The 17695-nt window shown below is 41.2% G+C and overlaps 1 protein-coding gene across 2 annotated transcripts in view; it reads right to left on the reverse strand.

Moving 5' to 3' along the window:
* Positions 1-17695, reverse strand: part of cfap20dc (CFAP20 domain containing) — a 339085-nt gene that overhangs the window by 173855 nt on the left and 147535 nt on the right. Inside the window, exons 10-11 of one of the 2 annotated variants that reach the window (XM_080182992.1) lie at positions 6023-6169; positions 2734-2874 (exon numbers count right to left, since the gene is read on the reverse strand). In XM_080182992.1, coding sequence (XP_080039118.1) covers positions 2734-2874; positions 6023-6169 — 288 coding nt within the window. Of the gene's footprint in view, positions 1-2733; positions 2875-6022; positions 6170-16278; positions 17217-17695 lie in introns of those variants that run through there. The other variant, XM_080182995.1, reaches the window with a different exon arrangement.

Consider the following 17695-nt stretch of genomic DNA (forward strand, 5'->3'; position numbering starts at 1 on the left):
GGGAGCATGAGGCTGAACTCATCCTTCAGGGAAAGTAAATGGTCGATGCTATTAGTAAGGTTGGTGGCATCGTCAAATGACTGACAGAAAGAAGGAGGCTGCATGAGAGAGGGAGGAGAAATGTAGTGGTGTGGAGATATTTAACAGAGTGAGAGACAGGGAAAAAATATGAATTAATTTAAACCTTTGAGGCCAAATACTGAGAGATTGGAGCTGAAAGAATTAAGTAAGCAGAGCTACAGCTAGAATTGAAACTTAAATAAGTGTCTGGAAGAGAAACAAAAGTAGCCACTAAAGTTACTTATTATTTAATTAAATGGTTAAAGAAACATTGACAGAAAAACAAAGTAAAAATTATAGTTTGAAATATATTTTACCCTGTGGATTTAAAAAAAATCTATTTTGATTTTAAGGAACAAACCCTGGTGGGTATGTTTAAATGTATAAGTGAAGAATTGGGGGATTCTTAGTCAATATGAACAGCAACAAATCAAGAAGCTGAACCAGAAAGTCATCCATGGGTAGAAAATGTTGACACTTTCACACCTACATGTGAGCTGCCATCACAAAGAGAGGAGACAACTGAAACTGCTGGGTAATCAGAGACTCAGAAAACACATTTAACTTGAAGTAGGGAGAGCAGCAAGGTTAGCTGCATGGGCAAATGTGAGACTTTCTTAAAGGTTAGTTCAGGCTTTTATTTTGACATTTAAGTTTTATTTTGCAGGCATCCATGAACTTGTGTCTGCAGGAGTGAGATAGAAGGGCATTTCTCACGCAACTGCATCTATAAGAAATTTAAGTTACTTTCACCCCTAATGAAGGTGAAAGTGTATTGTAGCCAAGTTTGCTGATGATTCAAAGGTGTGTAGGAATGCGAGCTCTGAGGAAGACAAAGTGCATTCAAAGACATTGAGTGGGCAGAAAATTGGCAGATGGAGCCTAATGTGGGAAAATTTGGCTGTAAGAATAGAAAAACAAATTATTTAAATGGTAAGAGCCTGCAGAATGCTATGATATAGAGGCATTTATCGGTCTTGTACATGAATCACAATATGTTATCTTCAAGGTACAGCAAGTAATTAGCAAGGGAAACTGAATGTTGACCTTTATTGCAAGGATGGTGGAATATAAAAATAGGAAAAGTCTTGTCATGCATGCATGTACAGCTTTGGTCCTCTTAATTTGGAAGGGACTTACTTGTATTGGAGGCAGTTCAGGGAAGGTTCATCAAGTTGATTCCTGGGATGAAGGGGTTGTACTATGAGGAAAAGTTAAGCAAGTTGGGCTGTATGTATCGGAGTTTAGAAGAAGGAGAGGTGACCTCATCAAAACATATAAGATTCTAAGTATTTTACAAGACAGATGCAGAGAGAATGTTTACCGCTGTGGAGAAAATCTAAAATTAGGAGTCAGTTTCAAAGTAAGCTGTCTCCCAAGATGTGGATGAAGTGGTGAACTGGTGAATTTGAGATAAAATTTATTTGTAATGGCAAGTAATACTTACTGCTAATCAACCTTTCTGGCATACAAAGTTAGTTTTTATTAGTATGGCATCTCATTCTTCAGAATATAATTGCTGTTGGAGATTGATTTTTTTTCTGTCCATCTCTTTTAGCTTTCTTCTACAAACATTATTTCACTTTGTCCACATGATTTAATTCTAATTTGTACTTCCTGGTGTTAGTCTGCATGTCTCAATGAGGATTCTATAATTGATTAGTTGAAGTGCCTTGTTGTTGTTCCTTCGGAGGGCACTATGCTCAATCAAGTGCACAATGAAAGCCTCTACCAAAAAGACCACAGAACTTCAGTGGCCAGTGGTCTGCGTTTTGAAAGACAAGAATCATTGCTTCGTCACTGCCTGCACAATCCGGACCAATGTCAATATTTTGACTAATCCAATTTAAATTGTTTTGCACCTCAATATTAGAACAAAGGTGAGAATATTGTTACATTTCTAACCAAACCAAGTAACTTCAACATATTACATTTCTAACTTTTACTAGTTCTGATAAAAGGTCAGAGATCGGAAACATTAACTATGTTTATCCCTCCTAATCTGTTGAATATTTCCAATGGTTTCTGTTTCACTTGAGAACATTGTGATAGATTTTGCAATAACAGATACTTCTAGTGGCTGCACAAATCTAAAACAATGTATGGTTTGAATCTATCAATTATTGAAAGATAACATAAAATTTTCCTCAAATGCTCATGAGGAAAATTAACTTTAAAAAAACAAAATTGGAACCAAGGCATACAGAACAGGAAGGGTGCAAATGTATTAATTCAAATCAGGGTTGTAAGAGGGCTGCTACAATTGGTCTCAGCAATTTAGAATAAGGTAAGCAGATATGCAATCAACCGGCTTGCTCTCCAGTGACATTATACATCAGTGCACATTTTGTATTGATTAGGGTTGCATATTGCCTCCATATTGAATAAGCCAAAGAACTCACTGTCGAGACGCATACAAAGTGAATAAAAGCAAAGTACTGGAGAGCAACAAACAGCTATGAAACATTAATGGATGACTCCCTACCCTCAGAACGGGGCAAATATAACAATAAACAATTATTTATGCTAAACCTTACACATGTCAATTCAGTGATATTTATTTTAATATCACAAAAATAAATCACAAATACCTCCTTAGTTTTGGTTTGACCACCTGAAATTACCCTAACCATGCCGCAGACTAAAATTCAATCAAGCATTCAAAATTCAAACCTTGAATGTGATCATCTGATTCCCTCATACACTGGCAAAGTGTGGAACTGTTGCCAATTGCACTTTCACTGTTGATCCTTTGGTATGGTGAAATATTAGACAGCATTTCTCCATTCCGAGAATGATTTGGTGACGAAGTACCTGGATTTCATAAACACAAGAATACAATGCAAAATACTTTATTATACCTATTGTACCTCAATGTATGTAGGCAGAGAGAAAATGTAGAAGTTAAAAGGAAAATGTAGAAGTTAAAAGGAAAAATGTAGAAGTTAAAAGGAAAAATGTAGAAGTTAAAAGGAAAAATGTAGAAGTTAAAAGGAAAATGTAGAAGTTAAAAGGAAAATGTAGAAGTTAAAAGGAAAATGTAGAAGTTAAAAGGAAAATGTAGAAGTTAAAAGGAAAATGTAGAAGTTAAAAGGAAAATGTGTATCAAACATTAGAACTGAATATCTAGGATGTGTATTTGTGCACTTGTGTGTATTGAAGAACTGGCATGCTAAAATTCCCAGAATATTAAGGAAATAGTGCTCTACAATTATTTTTTTCTTAAATGACTGAAGTGAGGACACACACAGCAAGTAAAACCTTTAAATCAAGGCCCAATAGCAAGTTATTCAGAAATCAAGGTGCTGCCCAGTTGAATGAGATCCCAGAATTACTGACTAAATCTTAGAAATAAATACTTAAATGAAAAGCTGAAAGTAGTTAATTGCTATTTGAACCCAGTTGGCAACTTTGAGTGGCTGCCTAAATCAGTGATGGGCAATCCAGGCTAGTGAGTGAGCCATACAAATGGCCCTTCTTTATCACTATAGATCACAAGATTGAAATTGGGCTTGTTCATTACCCATGACTCCATGAATTAGGCTGATTTTATACATGCAGAATATTTTTTAACAAGTAATAGGAAATGCTTAATCAATTATATATTAATAAAACTATCAACTTCACACGGTAAAAGCAAAACAAATATTTACACTTTGGATGCAGAAAGCACGCACGGTTCTCTTGGCCAATGTTGTATGTAATCAGCATGCACCTCACTTCACTTGTTCTTGTTTTATGTGCGTATCACTTCATTATACTGGTAGGAAGAAAAGCTACACAGATTGAAATTAGCAGAATGTGGCAAACCTACATGTGGGCAACAGTCAACAAAGTGTTGCATGGGCCATACCCAGTACCCAGATGAACTGCATGTAACCCTTGGGCCACAGTTTGCACCGCGCAACCCCCCTGCCCCCCCCATGGTAAGGAAAAGTTTTGGCTAATCAGTGAGTCTGTCATCTCTGTACTGTAAATATTGCATTGTGAGCTCAAAATTTGAGTCTCAAGCAATCATTTCCTGCATTATTATATGCATTTAAGAGTAAAGTGTATTTATTAGTGTCACTAGTAGGCTTACATTAACAATGCAATGAAGTTACTGAGAGAAACCACTATCAGCTCCTGTTCAGGTACACGGAGAGAACTTAGCACGGCCAATGCACCTAACCAGCACTTCCTTCAGAATGTGGGAGGAAACCGGAGCACCCAGAGGAAACCCACTCAGACACAGGGAGAACATGCAGACGACGCACAGTCACGCAAGCTGGTAATCAAACCCGAGTCCCTGGTGCTGTGGAGCAGCAGTGCTAACCATTGTGCCACCATGCCAGTTATTTTAAGTCTGAAACAAGACAACTGACTTCTTCCGTAAATCTTCTGATCAGCTGAGTAATTGCTTTTTCCTCATGTTGATCAGACAGAAGACTACCCACTTACCTGTACATGATTTTTCTGGACAAACATTTGAACAATGCAGAGCAACTCCTTCAGCACAGGGATCCACGGACAGAACAGGAAGTGAATTAAATCAGAAAACACACCCTCTTATTATGGTGCTGCTGCCTATTTGGTAAGTGTTTAAAGGTCCCAAAGCTTTTCAGTGAATTGGTGAATGGGTGGGTGAGGAAGTGGGTAGGATGGCAGGTACGTGAGTTGGTAAGGTGGCACACAGATAGGGCAGCAGGCTGGCAGGTTGGTGATATGTAAAGCAGTTTTGATGACTGTTGACTTGAAGCGTCAAACCTACTCATCTCTTCACAGATGCCATCTAACCTGTTGTGTGTTCATAGTATTTTCTGTTTTCACTGGAGAAATACACACATTATGGACCTTCAAATTGAAAATTCTTCCATTTTTCCCTCCCCTCCCCAACAGTAACCTCCAAATTCAATTTGGTGGCTGTTGAGGGATTCAATTTCAATTCACAAGTATCAGTTGAAAGATGATGCTAGGGCCACCTTTTGTGTCAAGAGTATCATTGCTGAGGAGACTTGCAAGTTTAGTGTTTATGAAAATGTCTGCTTACAGAATGCTATAATCACTGATGGTGGAGATTGCACAACATTTCAAACCTGACGTGTATTCATTCCCATAATCATTTCCAACACAAAAGCACTTCATTCATCACAATGTGCCTGAGCCAGCTGCTTGCTGAAATTAGACAGTTTTGTGTTGTGCAACTTAAAAACGGCACTGAAAGCACAAAGGCAGTTTATTTAGCACACAAAGCCACAAGCCTGATAAAACATCTTTCAGGCTGTGCTGAATTCCTATTCAAGTCCAGAAGTAAGGAATTATGTTAACCAACCATGCTATTCTGTCCTGTCGTTGGTAGATATTTCAAACCAGGCATGTTTATTATTGTAGTGTTTGAATTTGATCTTTAATAATAATTTCAGAAAGCTTTCTCACTGAATATCATCAATGCCATAGATGGCTAAGAACAGCCAAGAGTTATGACATTCAATACTTTCATATGATAGAAGAGAAAATGTATTTAGAGATGAGTGTTCCTTGCATTTACTTAGATCAAATATCTACTTTAGCAACATTTGTGGAAGATAATGAATGAAGAACCATTACTTTGAGGTTTAGACATAAAAATATGCCATGTTTCACAGACTTTGAGCAAATATTGCTTATGATTTGAATGTTAATGCAGAAATGCATAAATTCAAAAAGTGTTAGTAGAATTTTTTTCACACAAACAAAACATAAACACCATTAGTAGGTGAAAGGATTTTTTTAAGAACACAGTATTTTGTAGTTTGGAGAATTTCTGAAATCTTAGAAGTTGCAATTACATAGTTAGCCGCAAAATGTTGGGAATACTTCCAATTTTTAGCTTAGCAAAGATATCAATGTACATCATTTGTATAGTGCCCTCGACTATTTAATCTTGCATTTCTAGGTATAAAATGGGAAAACTACAGCAAACCTAGAGAATGAATAGTATTACCACTGATCGAGCCATTTCTTTCCGTGCCACTAATCCGTAAACGTAATTTTCTACGATTATTCCTGTCAGAAGTTGGTTCCTCTGGGGGATGTGGCAGTTCGATTCTACCTTCTTCTGAGAAAGCTTCATTCTCATCTTTAGGTTTAACTTACAAAGAGAAGGATGAGATAAATAATGTTAATTGTTTTCTGTCTGTAGTTCCCTGCTCTATGTGAGGTAATTACTACTCATTCAAGGCACTGAAATTAAAGAGAAATTAATTGCTGATAGTAAAATTGATCGTGTTTATTCACAAATTACTCATCAGTTTCTCAATATGCGATGAAAGTTTTTCATTTGTTCCTTATTTCTTTGGCTAATATGCACTTAAATTAGAAAAAATCCTGCTATGCCAACCCTAGTGTCAGAAGCATCTTTTTCAGATAAAAATTATTGCAAATTACTATGAACTCATTGTTTCATTAGGTAAATGTGTCAAGTGGATAACTTAAGTGAGAAGTTTTTCATAGAAGGCTGATTCTGTGAAGGAAATGTGAACATACATTTCCTCCACTGTCAGGATTGAATTAGTTTCCAGTTCTTCACTGTATGGATAGATTAAGGTCCCTTGAAAACACTTGCACAAACCACCATTAGTATTTAGCTTAGATGAGTGAGTGCCCTTGGCATCAAGGCCAGATTTCACCAAATATGGCATCAAGGACCCAGCAAAACTGAAGTCAATGGGAATCATAAGGAAAACTTTCCATCTTCAGCTGCTTCATCAATGACCTTTCCTCCATCATAATGTCAGAACTGGAGATGTTCATGAAAATTTTGCAATATTCAGCACCATTTATAACTCCTCAGAACCTGAAGCAGTCTGTGTTCATAAGACCTGGTCAGCTTTCAGGTATGGGCTGATAAATGACAAATAACATTCATGTTGTACAAGTGCCAGACAATGACCATCTGCAACTAGAGCCAATCTAACCATATCCCTTTTATATTCAATGGCAGTATCATTGCTGATTACCCCTCAACCAAAATCCTCGGGCTTCCATTGACCAGAAACCAAACTGGACTCACCACCTAAATACTGTTATTACAAGAGCAGATCGGAGGCTGGGAATTCTGCAGCAAGTAATTCACCTTGTCCACTAGCTTCAAGATGCAAATCGGGAGTGTTTTGGAATACTCTCCACTTGCCTGGATAAGTGCAGCCCCAGTAGCACACAAGAGGCTGAACACTATCCATGGCAAAATAATCGACTTCATAGAATCCCTACAGTACAGAAGGAGGCCATATGACCCATCAAGTCTGCGCTGAACTGAATCCCACCCAGGCCTTATTCCCATAACCCTACATATTTACCCTGGTCGCCCTGATACTAAGGGGCAATTTAGCATGGCCAATCAACCCAACCTGCACATCTTGGATTGTGGGAGGAAACCAGAGTACCAGGAGGAAATCCATGCAGACACAGGGATAATGTGCAAATTCCACACAGACAGTGACCTGAGGCTGGAATTGAATCCAGGTCCCTGGCGCTGTGAGGCAGCAGTGCTAATCATTGTGCCACTGTGCCGCTCACCGTGGCACATCAACCGCCACCTCTCATATTCACTCAACGCATGACTGATATGCCTGTGTGTACCATATACAAGAGGCATTACAGCAACTTTTCAAGCCTGCTTTGACAGCACCTTCCAAACCTGCAACCTTCAAAACCTAGAAGGCCATGGGCAGCAGATGAATGGGAATACTGCAAGTCTCCCCCCATCCTCCTTGGATTTATATTGCCTTCACTATCACTAGGTCAACATCTGTGATCTGCCTTCCCAATATCAGAGTGTGCTCACATCACATGGACTGAAGAGGTTCAAGATGGTGGCTCATCATCACCACTGAGGACAATTTAGGATGGCTAACAAATGCTGGTCTAGCCATTAAAACAATATAAAATACATAAAATATAAACCTCAAGCAGTAAACCACAACCAGGATAATTTCTCAGCACAGAAATTGGAAAAATCTCTCGTGTCACATTTGATCCAAATTAAGTCCTGTCATACTAAAGCCACATTCAGTAGGGAGATTGACATTTAAAATGAAAATTGCTGGACCAGATATGTAAAACAGAATAATCAGAAAAATCAGAAAATTCAGAGCAGGATCACACCACACAAACACATGCTTAATTTTAATCACTCCATCATTGGAGGTCATGAGTTCTAAGCTATGCAGCTTCTCCCCCGGCCCCCACATCTACCTCCCTGTCTTTGCTCCTTTGAGATGTTCCTTAAAATCTACCTCCCAAGTGCACAAGATAGGAAGGATGGAAATTAGTGCCCGCAGACGAGAAGTTCTGAAAATTATTTGGAATGAGGAATCATGTATACATTATAATGCAAAGTGGCAAAGCCACCACTGCGTGAGGAGTCCAAAATTATAATACTTATGATCTGTAATAGAAGGAAAATGTTTCTAAGCCACTTCAAATGGATGAAATTATTGGACTTCAAGTGGGTAGAAACATTTGTTTTCTCTTTGTTTACATTCCATTACCATCAGGATAGTAGTTTCGATGGCCCCTATTTCTGGTGTCAAGCTTGATCGGTGAGCAAATGGCTGGGCTCAATAGGAGATTGCTGGCAAGGTTAATCTTTCAGCACATGGAGCTGTCGGAATCCAAACACTATTATAGACCACTGAAGATAGACTTGCAGTATATAGCAGTAAGGAACCTATTAACAGATGTCTCAACTAGGGAAGGGAGCTTGTCGGATTACTCTGTTTCAAAAGGTGAATCCATTAACAGGATGCTACTGTCAAGACAACAAGAAGCTTTGCCTGCCTCACAAATGAGTAAAGTGGCAAATGAGTTTCAGATCCGGTGCAATGCCAGTTATGTGGGCGGATCATATCAAACAGCTGTTCACAATAGACAGAGAACTGACTATACTCAACCCACCTGTGCATGCAAAACTCAGAATATATACCTGAATTTTCAGACTGTCGGGCAAGCACATTGGTGGGATCGGAAGCAAATGTGAAATCTGCTCCCGACAGCAACTTCACGCTGAAGGCCAATTAACTGCCAGCCAGTGTGAAAAGCACACTGAGACAGGCTCGATGCTGCCAATGGGATGGGAAGTGGGCCAGCAGGGGGTTTAAATGTAGCTCTCTGAGCACTGGAACTCTGTGCTCAGGTGCCTTGAGGAGCTGCTTAAAAGTCAAGTTTTTGGACACATTTCTTCAGTTATGCTGCTGTCACTGTCTCAAAATGTCAAAGAGCCCCCGCCAGGTGTGACGGAAGTGGTTGGAATCAGGCTGTTATCCTTTTTTCCAACAAGCGTCTGAGTGTATTGCTGGTGTTACTGACCGGTGCCACATCCTGCTGCCATGGGACAAGAGGAGGCTACCCAACATGATGATGGAGGCCTGCATTGTGGTCTGCATCTTTGGCAGAGGAGACTGCAATGTATCCTTACAGGAGTAGAGGACTCAATGTATAGGAATGAGAACAAATTTGTGATAGGATTCCAAACCTCCTCCTCCTCACTTGGGCACAAGTCTTGGAGATGTCCTATAAACTGTTATGAACCCCATTGATGTTCAGTACCTGGACATCCAAAATCCCAGAAGCATACTTGGAACACTGGTTTTGAACCATGTAATTTTGCAATTTGGGAAAAAATGTGATGAAGGCTATTGAGTAAATCATTCAAATAACAAAAACGTTTATTAAACTTTAAGATACACATCAAGAAAGGCAACACAAAAGAACAGCATTTCTAATTAACTACAATAATGGTTACCCAGACAATATACTTAAATCACCCCCTATTCAAATCTACCTGCTTTCCTAAACTCCAAGAATACGCCTCTCCCACTGGTGTATTTTAACAGTATGAATCAGATCTGGTAAATAGTTACCAAATAAGATCTGTAGCCTATGGAGTTCTATATAGACAAACCTCTTTGGCTTTCTTTTCGCACACAGCTTGAGTTCTGATTTGCAATTAGATGTGGCTAAGTCCTTAGACTGCTAGCTTTCACTTTGTTTAACATAATAATTGTACAGAACCTTTAGTGAGCCAAATAATTAGGAAAGTAGAGCGGGTTTTAGACTAAGGTGGGTGTGAGGGTTCAAACTTGGGTAGATGTTGCAAACCAAGGACCGAGTCAAGGCAGGAAAGCAAAACGATAATATGGAAAATGAGGATCAGAGAATGGCAGGAAGGGCCAGGGAGAAAAATCCTAAGAATACCCCAATAGCCAATACCAAATGTTACAAAGACAACAGAGACAAAATTACGGGCTGTGTATCTGAATGCACGTAGCGTTCATAACAAAGTAAGTGAATTGATGATGCATATTGAAGTAAAGGAATAAGATTTGATAGCCATTACGTAGATGTGGCTGCAGGATGACGAGGATTGGATCCTGAATATTGAGGGGTATATGGAATTCAAGAAAAATAAGAAGTTGGGTAAAAGTGGAGGGGTAGCTCTGTTGCTCAAGGATGGCATTGGTGCAGCAGTCAGAGATAACCTTGGTTTAGGAAATCAGTTTGGGTGAGGATGAGAAAGTGTAGAGGAAAGAAGTCACTCGTGGGAGTGATCTACTGATAACCACAATTTAGGATAAAATATACAAGAAATATTGGGTGCATGTGATAAGGGGAGAGCAATACTCATAGGTGATTTTAACCTATACATATGTCAGAAAAATTAGATTTGTAGTAGTAGCCTGGATGAGTTCAGAGAGTGCTTTCAAGATTGTTTTTAGAGCAGCAGTTAAGATGTGTGGGTTGATTGGCTTGGCAAGCCGAAGGGCCTGGTCCTGTGCTGTAATTTTCTTTGTACTTTGATTGGCCATGCTAAATTGCTCCAAGATGTGTAGGTTAGAGGGGGGTTAGCGAGGTAATTGCGTGGGGTTATGGGGTAGGGCCTGGATAAGATGTTCATCAGAGAGTCGGTGCAGACCTGATGGGCTGAATGGCCTCTTCTGTGCCTAAGGATTCTACGATAAGCATGTTTTGGAACCAACCAGAGAGCAGGTTATATTACACTTGGTATTGTGTAATGTGAATGATCTGAGAGTGAAGCTATCCCTTGGGAACAGCAAAAACAATATGATTGAATTTTACATCCAGTTACAAAAGGAGAAGAATGGGTCAGAGAATAATATTTGAAACTTAAAATAAGAGCAACTACGTGGGATCCAGGAGCTGAAGTAGAATGGGATATTAGATTAGAAGACAGATCAATAGAGAAGCAGTGGTTGACATTAAGGAGACATTTCTGAATAAATATATTTCTACCATAAGGAAAAGCACTACAGGGAGGATCCACCTTCCATGGTTGATAAAAGTAGTTAAGGAAAGCATCAAACATAAGACAAAAGAATATGCAGGTCAAAAATGGGGTACAACTGAAAAGACGGAATAAACAGATAGAATTCATATGCAGTTAGGACATTTTAAAAGTGAGAAAATGGATACAGGCTAACAGATGGCTGTTCATATACAGAATGGCCAGCAAGTACTCTTAACTGAAGTATTATTAACTGGAGTTTATTTCAAAAATGGCTGGACCATCATTATTTGCATAGCCAGTTTTATGTAAGCACTTTTAAAAACCCACCCCTCTTGCATTTTTTTGATGAGACAACCCTGGACACTTATAATATCTGGGTACTTATAACCCTGCCCATAAATTATTTAACAGGCTATCTGGGAGAACGTTGATCGTCATCTTTCTTGGGGGAGTAGTTCATTTTCTCAGATCCTAAGTGACTGTTTTGAGCTCAAGCGAGGGTGATAGTTGAGGGACTGTTTCCGATCTAGGGTTGCCCCCATTGGGGCTACAGTTTATAATCTTCACTTTTGATGGCACTCTAGATGCTCCTTTTAGCTGCCAACAGGTACCTATACTTGTGTTTATTGGTCATGAATGTATATTTTTGCCTCATAAGTTTGGAAGGAGTGCTTACTGACAGTGGAGGCTAAAGATCTTTGATCAAAGTCTGTGGAACTTAGATCACCAACTCCTCATGCTTCACAATTAGGGGTTGGAAATGTCCTTAAAGTTCACTTTAAATCCTAGCTGCAGTTAGAACATAGAACATAGAACATAGAACATTACAGCGCAGAACAGGCCCTTCGGCCCACGATGTTGCGCCGACCAGTTACAAAAACAATGCCCACTAGCCTATACCAATCCCTTTTCGTCCATAAACCTATCCAGAGATCTCTTAAACGCCCCCAAACTAGACGCATCTACAACTGCAGCAGGCAGGGCATTCCAATCCCTCACCACCCGCTGGGTAAAGAACCTACCCCTGACATCCGTCCTGTAGCTACCCCCCCTTAATTTAAAGTCATGCCCCCTCGTGCTAGCTTTCTCCATCCGAGGAAAAAGGCTATCACTATCCACCCTATCTAAACCCCTAATCATCTTATATGTTTCAATAAGATCCCCTCTTAGCCGCCTTCTTCCCAACGAAAACAACCCTAGATCCCTCAGTCTCTCCTCATAGGACCTCCCCACCATACCAGGCAACATCCTAGTAAACCTCCTCTGCACCCTCTCCAACGCCTCCACATCCTTCTTGTAATGCGGGGACCAGAACTGCACACAGTACTCCAAGTGCGGCCGCACTAGAGTAGTGTACAGTTGCAACATTACACTGCGACTCCTAAATTCAATCCCCCTACCAATAAACGCCAAGACACCGTACGCCTTCTTGACAACCTTATCTACTTGATTCCCAACTTTCAGGGATCTATGTACACACACACCTAGATCCCTCTGTTCATCCACACTATTCAAAGTCCTCCCGTTAGCCCTATACTCGACACATCTGTTGCTCCTACCAAAGTGAATTACCTCACACTTCTCCGCATTAAATTCCATCCGCCACCTCTCGGCCCAGCTCTGCAACCTATCTAAGTCTCCCTGCAGACTATGACACCCTTCCTCACAATCTACCACACCTCCAACTTTGGTGTCATCAGCAAATTTACTAATCCACCCAACTATACCCTCATCCAGATCATTAATAAAAATTACAAACAACAGTGGCCCCAAAACAGATCCCTGAGGCACACCACTCGTAACTGCACTCCATGATGAATATTTACCATCCACCACCACCCTCTGTCTCCTATCTGATAGCCAATTCCTGATCCAACTTCCTAGATTACCCACAATCCCATACATCTGCATTTTCTGCAGAAGCCTACCATGGTGAACCTTATCGAACGCCTTACTAAAATCCATGTATACCACGTCAACTGCCTTACCCCCATCCACCTCTTTGGTCACCTTCTCAAAAAACTCAATAAGGTTAGTAAGGCACGACCTACCTGCTACAAAACCATGCTGACTATTTCTAATCAATTCATTACACTCCAAATAACTATAAATCCTATCCCTAATAATTTTTTCTAAAACCTTGCCCACAACAGAAGTAAGACTCACCGGTCTATAATTCCCGGCAAAGTCTCTGTTCCCCTTCTTAAACAATGGGACAACATTCGCTATCCTCCAATCCTCCGGGACTACACCAGAGACCAATGACGACCTGAAGATCTGAGCCAGAGGCTCTGCAATCACCTCTCTAGCCTCCCAGAGAATCCTAGGGTAGATCCCATCCGGACCAGGGGACTTATCTATTTTCAGCCCCTCAAGAATTTCCAGCACATCCTCTTTATCAACCGTAATACTTTCTATTTTACACCCCTGCGACCCAATGTCCTCCTCAGCTATATTCATGTCCCCCTGCGTGAACACCGAAGAGAAATATTGGTTCAATACTTCTCCAATCTCCTCCGGTTCCACACACAACTTCCCCCTGCTGTCTGTAACTGGCCCTAATCTTGCCCTGACCAACCTTCTGTTCTTGACATACTTATAGAACGCCTTAGGATTCTCCTTAATCCTATCAGCCAAAGTCTTCTCATGTCCTCTTTTAGCCCTTCTCAACTCACTCTTCAACTCCCTCCTAGCCAATCTAAAGCTTTCTAGTGCACTATCTGAGCCCTCCAATCTCATCCGAACATAAGCCTCCTTTTTCTTTTTAACCATCGACTCAACTCTTTTAGTGCACCACGGTTCCCTAGCCCTACCAAATCCACCATGCCTGACAGGGACATACCTATCAAGGACTCGCAGTAGCTGCTCCTTGAAAAAATTCCACATTTCAGATGTTCCCAGTCCCTGCAATCCCCTAATCCAATCCATGCTTCCTAATTCACTCCTGATAGCCTCATAATCGCCCTTACCCCAGCTAAAATTGCTGACCCGAGGTTCACGCCTATCTCTTCCCATCACTAAGGTGAACGTAACCGAATTGTGGTCACTATCACCAAAATGCACACCAACTTCCAAGTCTAGCACCTGGTCTGGCTCATTTCCCAGCACCAAATCCAATATAGCCTCACCTCTAGTTGGCCTGTCTACATACTGAGACAAAAAACCTTCCTGCACGCTTTGTACAAACACTGACCCCTCTAGCGAGCTAGAACTATAGCAACTCCAATCAATATTCGTAAAGTTAAAGTCCCCCATAACAATTACCCTATTACTTTCACTCCTAACCAGGATTGTCTCCGCAATCCTTTCCTCAACCTCTCTAGAACTTTTAGGAGGTCTATAAAAGACTCCCAACAGGGTGACCTCTCCTCTCCTATTTCTAATCTCCGCCCATACTACCTCAACTGACAAGTCCTCATCAAACTTTCTCTCCGACACTGTGATACAGTCCTTGACTAGCAATGCTACCCCACCCCCCCTTCTACCTTCTTCTCTACTCCGACTAAAGCATTTGTACCCCGGAACCTGCAACATCCATTCCTGACCCTGCTCTATCCAAGTCTCAGAAATGGCCACAACATCAAAGTCCCAGGTACTGATCCACGCTGCAAGTTCATCCACTTTATTGCGAATACTCCTCGCATTAAAGTACACGCATTTCAAACCCTGCTCCGCCCCACCCCCACTATGCCGTGCCTTGCATTCCCCAACTATGCCCCCCTCACTTTCACCCCCTTTCCTCACTATCCCTCCCCCCCTCCGAATCAGTTTAAACCTTCCTGCATCGCTTTTGCAAATTTACCCCCCAGGATATTGATTCCCCTCTGGTTCAGGTGTAGACCATCCCTCTTATAGAGGTCCCACCTTCCCCAGAATGAGCCCCAATTGCTCAAGTACCTGAACCCCTCCCTCCTGCACCATCCCCTCAGCCACGAGTTCAAACTTTCCCTCTCCCTATTCCTCTCTAATCTATCCCGTGGTACAGGCAAGAGTCCAGATATAACTACTCTTTCTGACTTCGCCTTGAGTTTCCACCCCAACTCCATAAATCTTTGCTTAATATCCCCTTCCCTTAATCTCCCTATGTCATGTGTCCCCACATGAACTATAACTTGGGGTTGATCTCCCTCTCCCCTAAGAGTCCTGAATACTCTGTCCGATACATCCTGGACCCCAGCCCCTGGTAGGCAACACACCAGCCCAGAGTCCCTACCCTTACCTCCAACTCTCCTATCCGTCCCCATAACCGTGGAGTCCCCAATCACAAGGCCCAATCTCTTACCCCTAACCACCTGAGGCTTGCCAATAGGCTCACCCCCAGAGACCTGCTCCCTTTGGCTATCCCCAGTTGATTTCTCCTCAACTGTAGCCTCCAGGACCGAGAACCTATTTTGGAGGGGAACAGCCCCAGGGGATTGTCCCCCCAACTGCTTTTTGCCCCTCTTCCTGGCAGTGACCCAAGACTTATTCCTAGGAGTGACTATCTCCTTATAACTCCTTTCTATGTCCTGCTCCACTTCCCGAATTATACGGAGCTCCTCTAATTCCCCTTCCAGCTCCTTTACACGCTCCTCCAGAAACTGCAATCTAACACACTTCCCACAAGTAAAATCACCTGAAACACTGTGGGAGTCCCTCACTACATACATCCCACAGGAGATGCAGCTTACAGCCTGAACTGCCATCCCTGAATCAATTACCAGCAGAAAAGTAAAAATATAAAAAAAAACTTCCCTCACACTTATAATTAGGTTAGAGGAGGTGGAAGGGTGGGATTCTCTACCAGTGTAGAGAATCGGGAATCCTCTCTGCACTAATTTATAGTGTTAGGGGCACGAGAAAAAAAAACTACAACTACCGGTAAGCGTCCTAGTGACGACTTCCGGTTTCTAACTAATTTAGTTAGGTCTTGACATGATGGTTAACATGACTTATTTTTTTGCACCGAGTGATCTTCCTGCATGTTTTGTAAGGTCTAATAGTGCTATTTCCAAACCCATCCTTGATCAAGTGATCATTTTTTAAATGGGAGACTTTGATACAGGGGGATTGCGAGGGCCTATGGTACTTTAATTACTGATTTCAGGAGGAAGGGATCCAGCAGATTGTTTGGGACATTCAGGTTGATGCCCCAATCCACAAAATTCCTTCATGATTAGGTACACACCTGCACAATTGGCACATTAATGGGGCTTGTTCTTCAGGGTTTGGATGTTCATGGCAGAATTACTGACCCTGATACCCCATACATCCACGTGGTCCGGATTTCAAATTAGGTAGCTGTCTTCTGATGAAGTATGTGAATCGAAATCTCAGTGATGATTATAGCCAGTTGTTGTATCACTATATCTCATGCCAGACAGCTGTGGCAAAGCTGCTCACTAATTTTGCAGCTCTGGCAGTTGCTACATCTGTTAGTCTACAGTTCAGGTTTTACCCTCAAGCAATGTGAACATTAACTCCATCTATGCCATGTGTGGCCATTCTGGCCATGCAGACTGCGATAAAGCTAGCTGGATTTTACACAATTGCCACAGTTTCAAAACTTGCAGTGATGACGGAGCCCCAAACACTTCAAACAATAGCTTCACATTATGTTGTACTGATCTTTTTCTCCTACTTAGCCAGTGTAATAACTGGATTTAAATTCAAGCCCCTGTCCTGCAGGAAACCCAGGGTGGGGTTGTCATGGCTACAAGGGACAAGGCAGCAAAAGACCCATTTATATTTTCCCCAGATGATGTTTTGAAATTACAGCAATTGTGCTATGATGTAAAGAAAGCCATCGATTTGCAGGTTCCACTTAATATTCATATTCCGATTTCACCCAAGCTGTTGCTGTTCTTCATGATGAGAATTACACTCCTGTTCAGTTTCATTCTTATCATTTCTTCAATGTTGAAAGGCAGTATGGAGAAAAAAGGAAGAGTCATGACTATGATAGTGCAATGCTACATTTAGGCATGACCCTTTCAAGAGGCACACCCTATTTCTATTTGTGCAGAAATCATAGATTCGCAATTGGTTTTGAGAACAGCATTTATCGAGAAAAGAACCTCTTAAATCAGGCATGATGATTGGGCTTTATTCCTGAATGATGCAATACTTATTCTCCAATTTTTATTCTTAGACATGATCTTGGAACATTCCTGTTATGGAAGATGATGACGCGGAGGAGAGAATTGAATAAATGCCTTTGAGATGACTCTCAGAATACCATCACGTTATTTACAACGGATTATTGACGATGATAAACAAGGGACATCCCAACAGGCCAGCTGGGGATGGGGATAGTGATAGGTGTCATCTGAGACTCATTCCTTTTATCTGGACACATTACTACCTTCACCCCTTGTTCAGTGAACTGCA

Source organism: Carcharhinus amblyrhynchos, chromosome 3 (genome assembly GCF_965287045.1).
Source record: "Carcharhinus amblyrhynchos chromosome 3, sCarAmb.v2.hapA, whole genome shotgun sequence".
Lineage (NCBI taxonomy): Eukaryota > Metazoa > Chordata > Chondrichthyes > Carcharhiniformes > Carcharhinidae > Carcharhinus > Carcharhinus amblyrhynchos.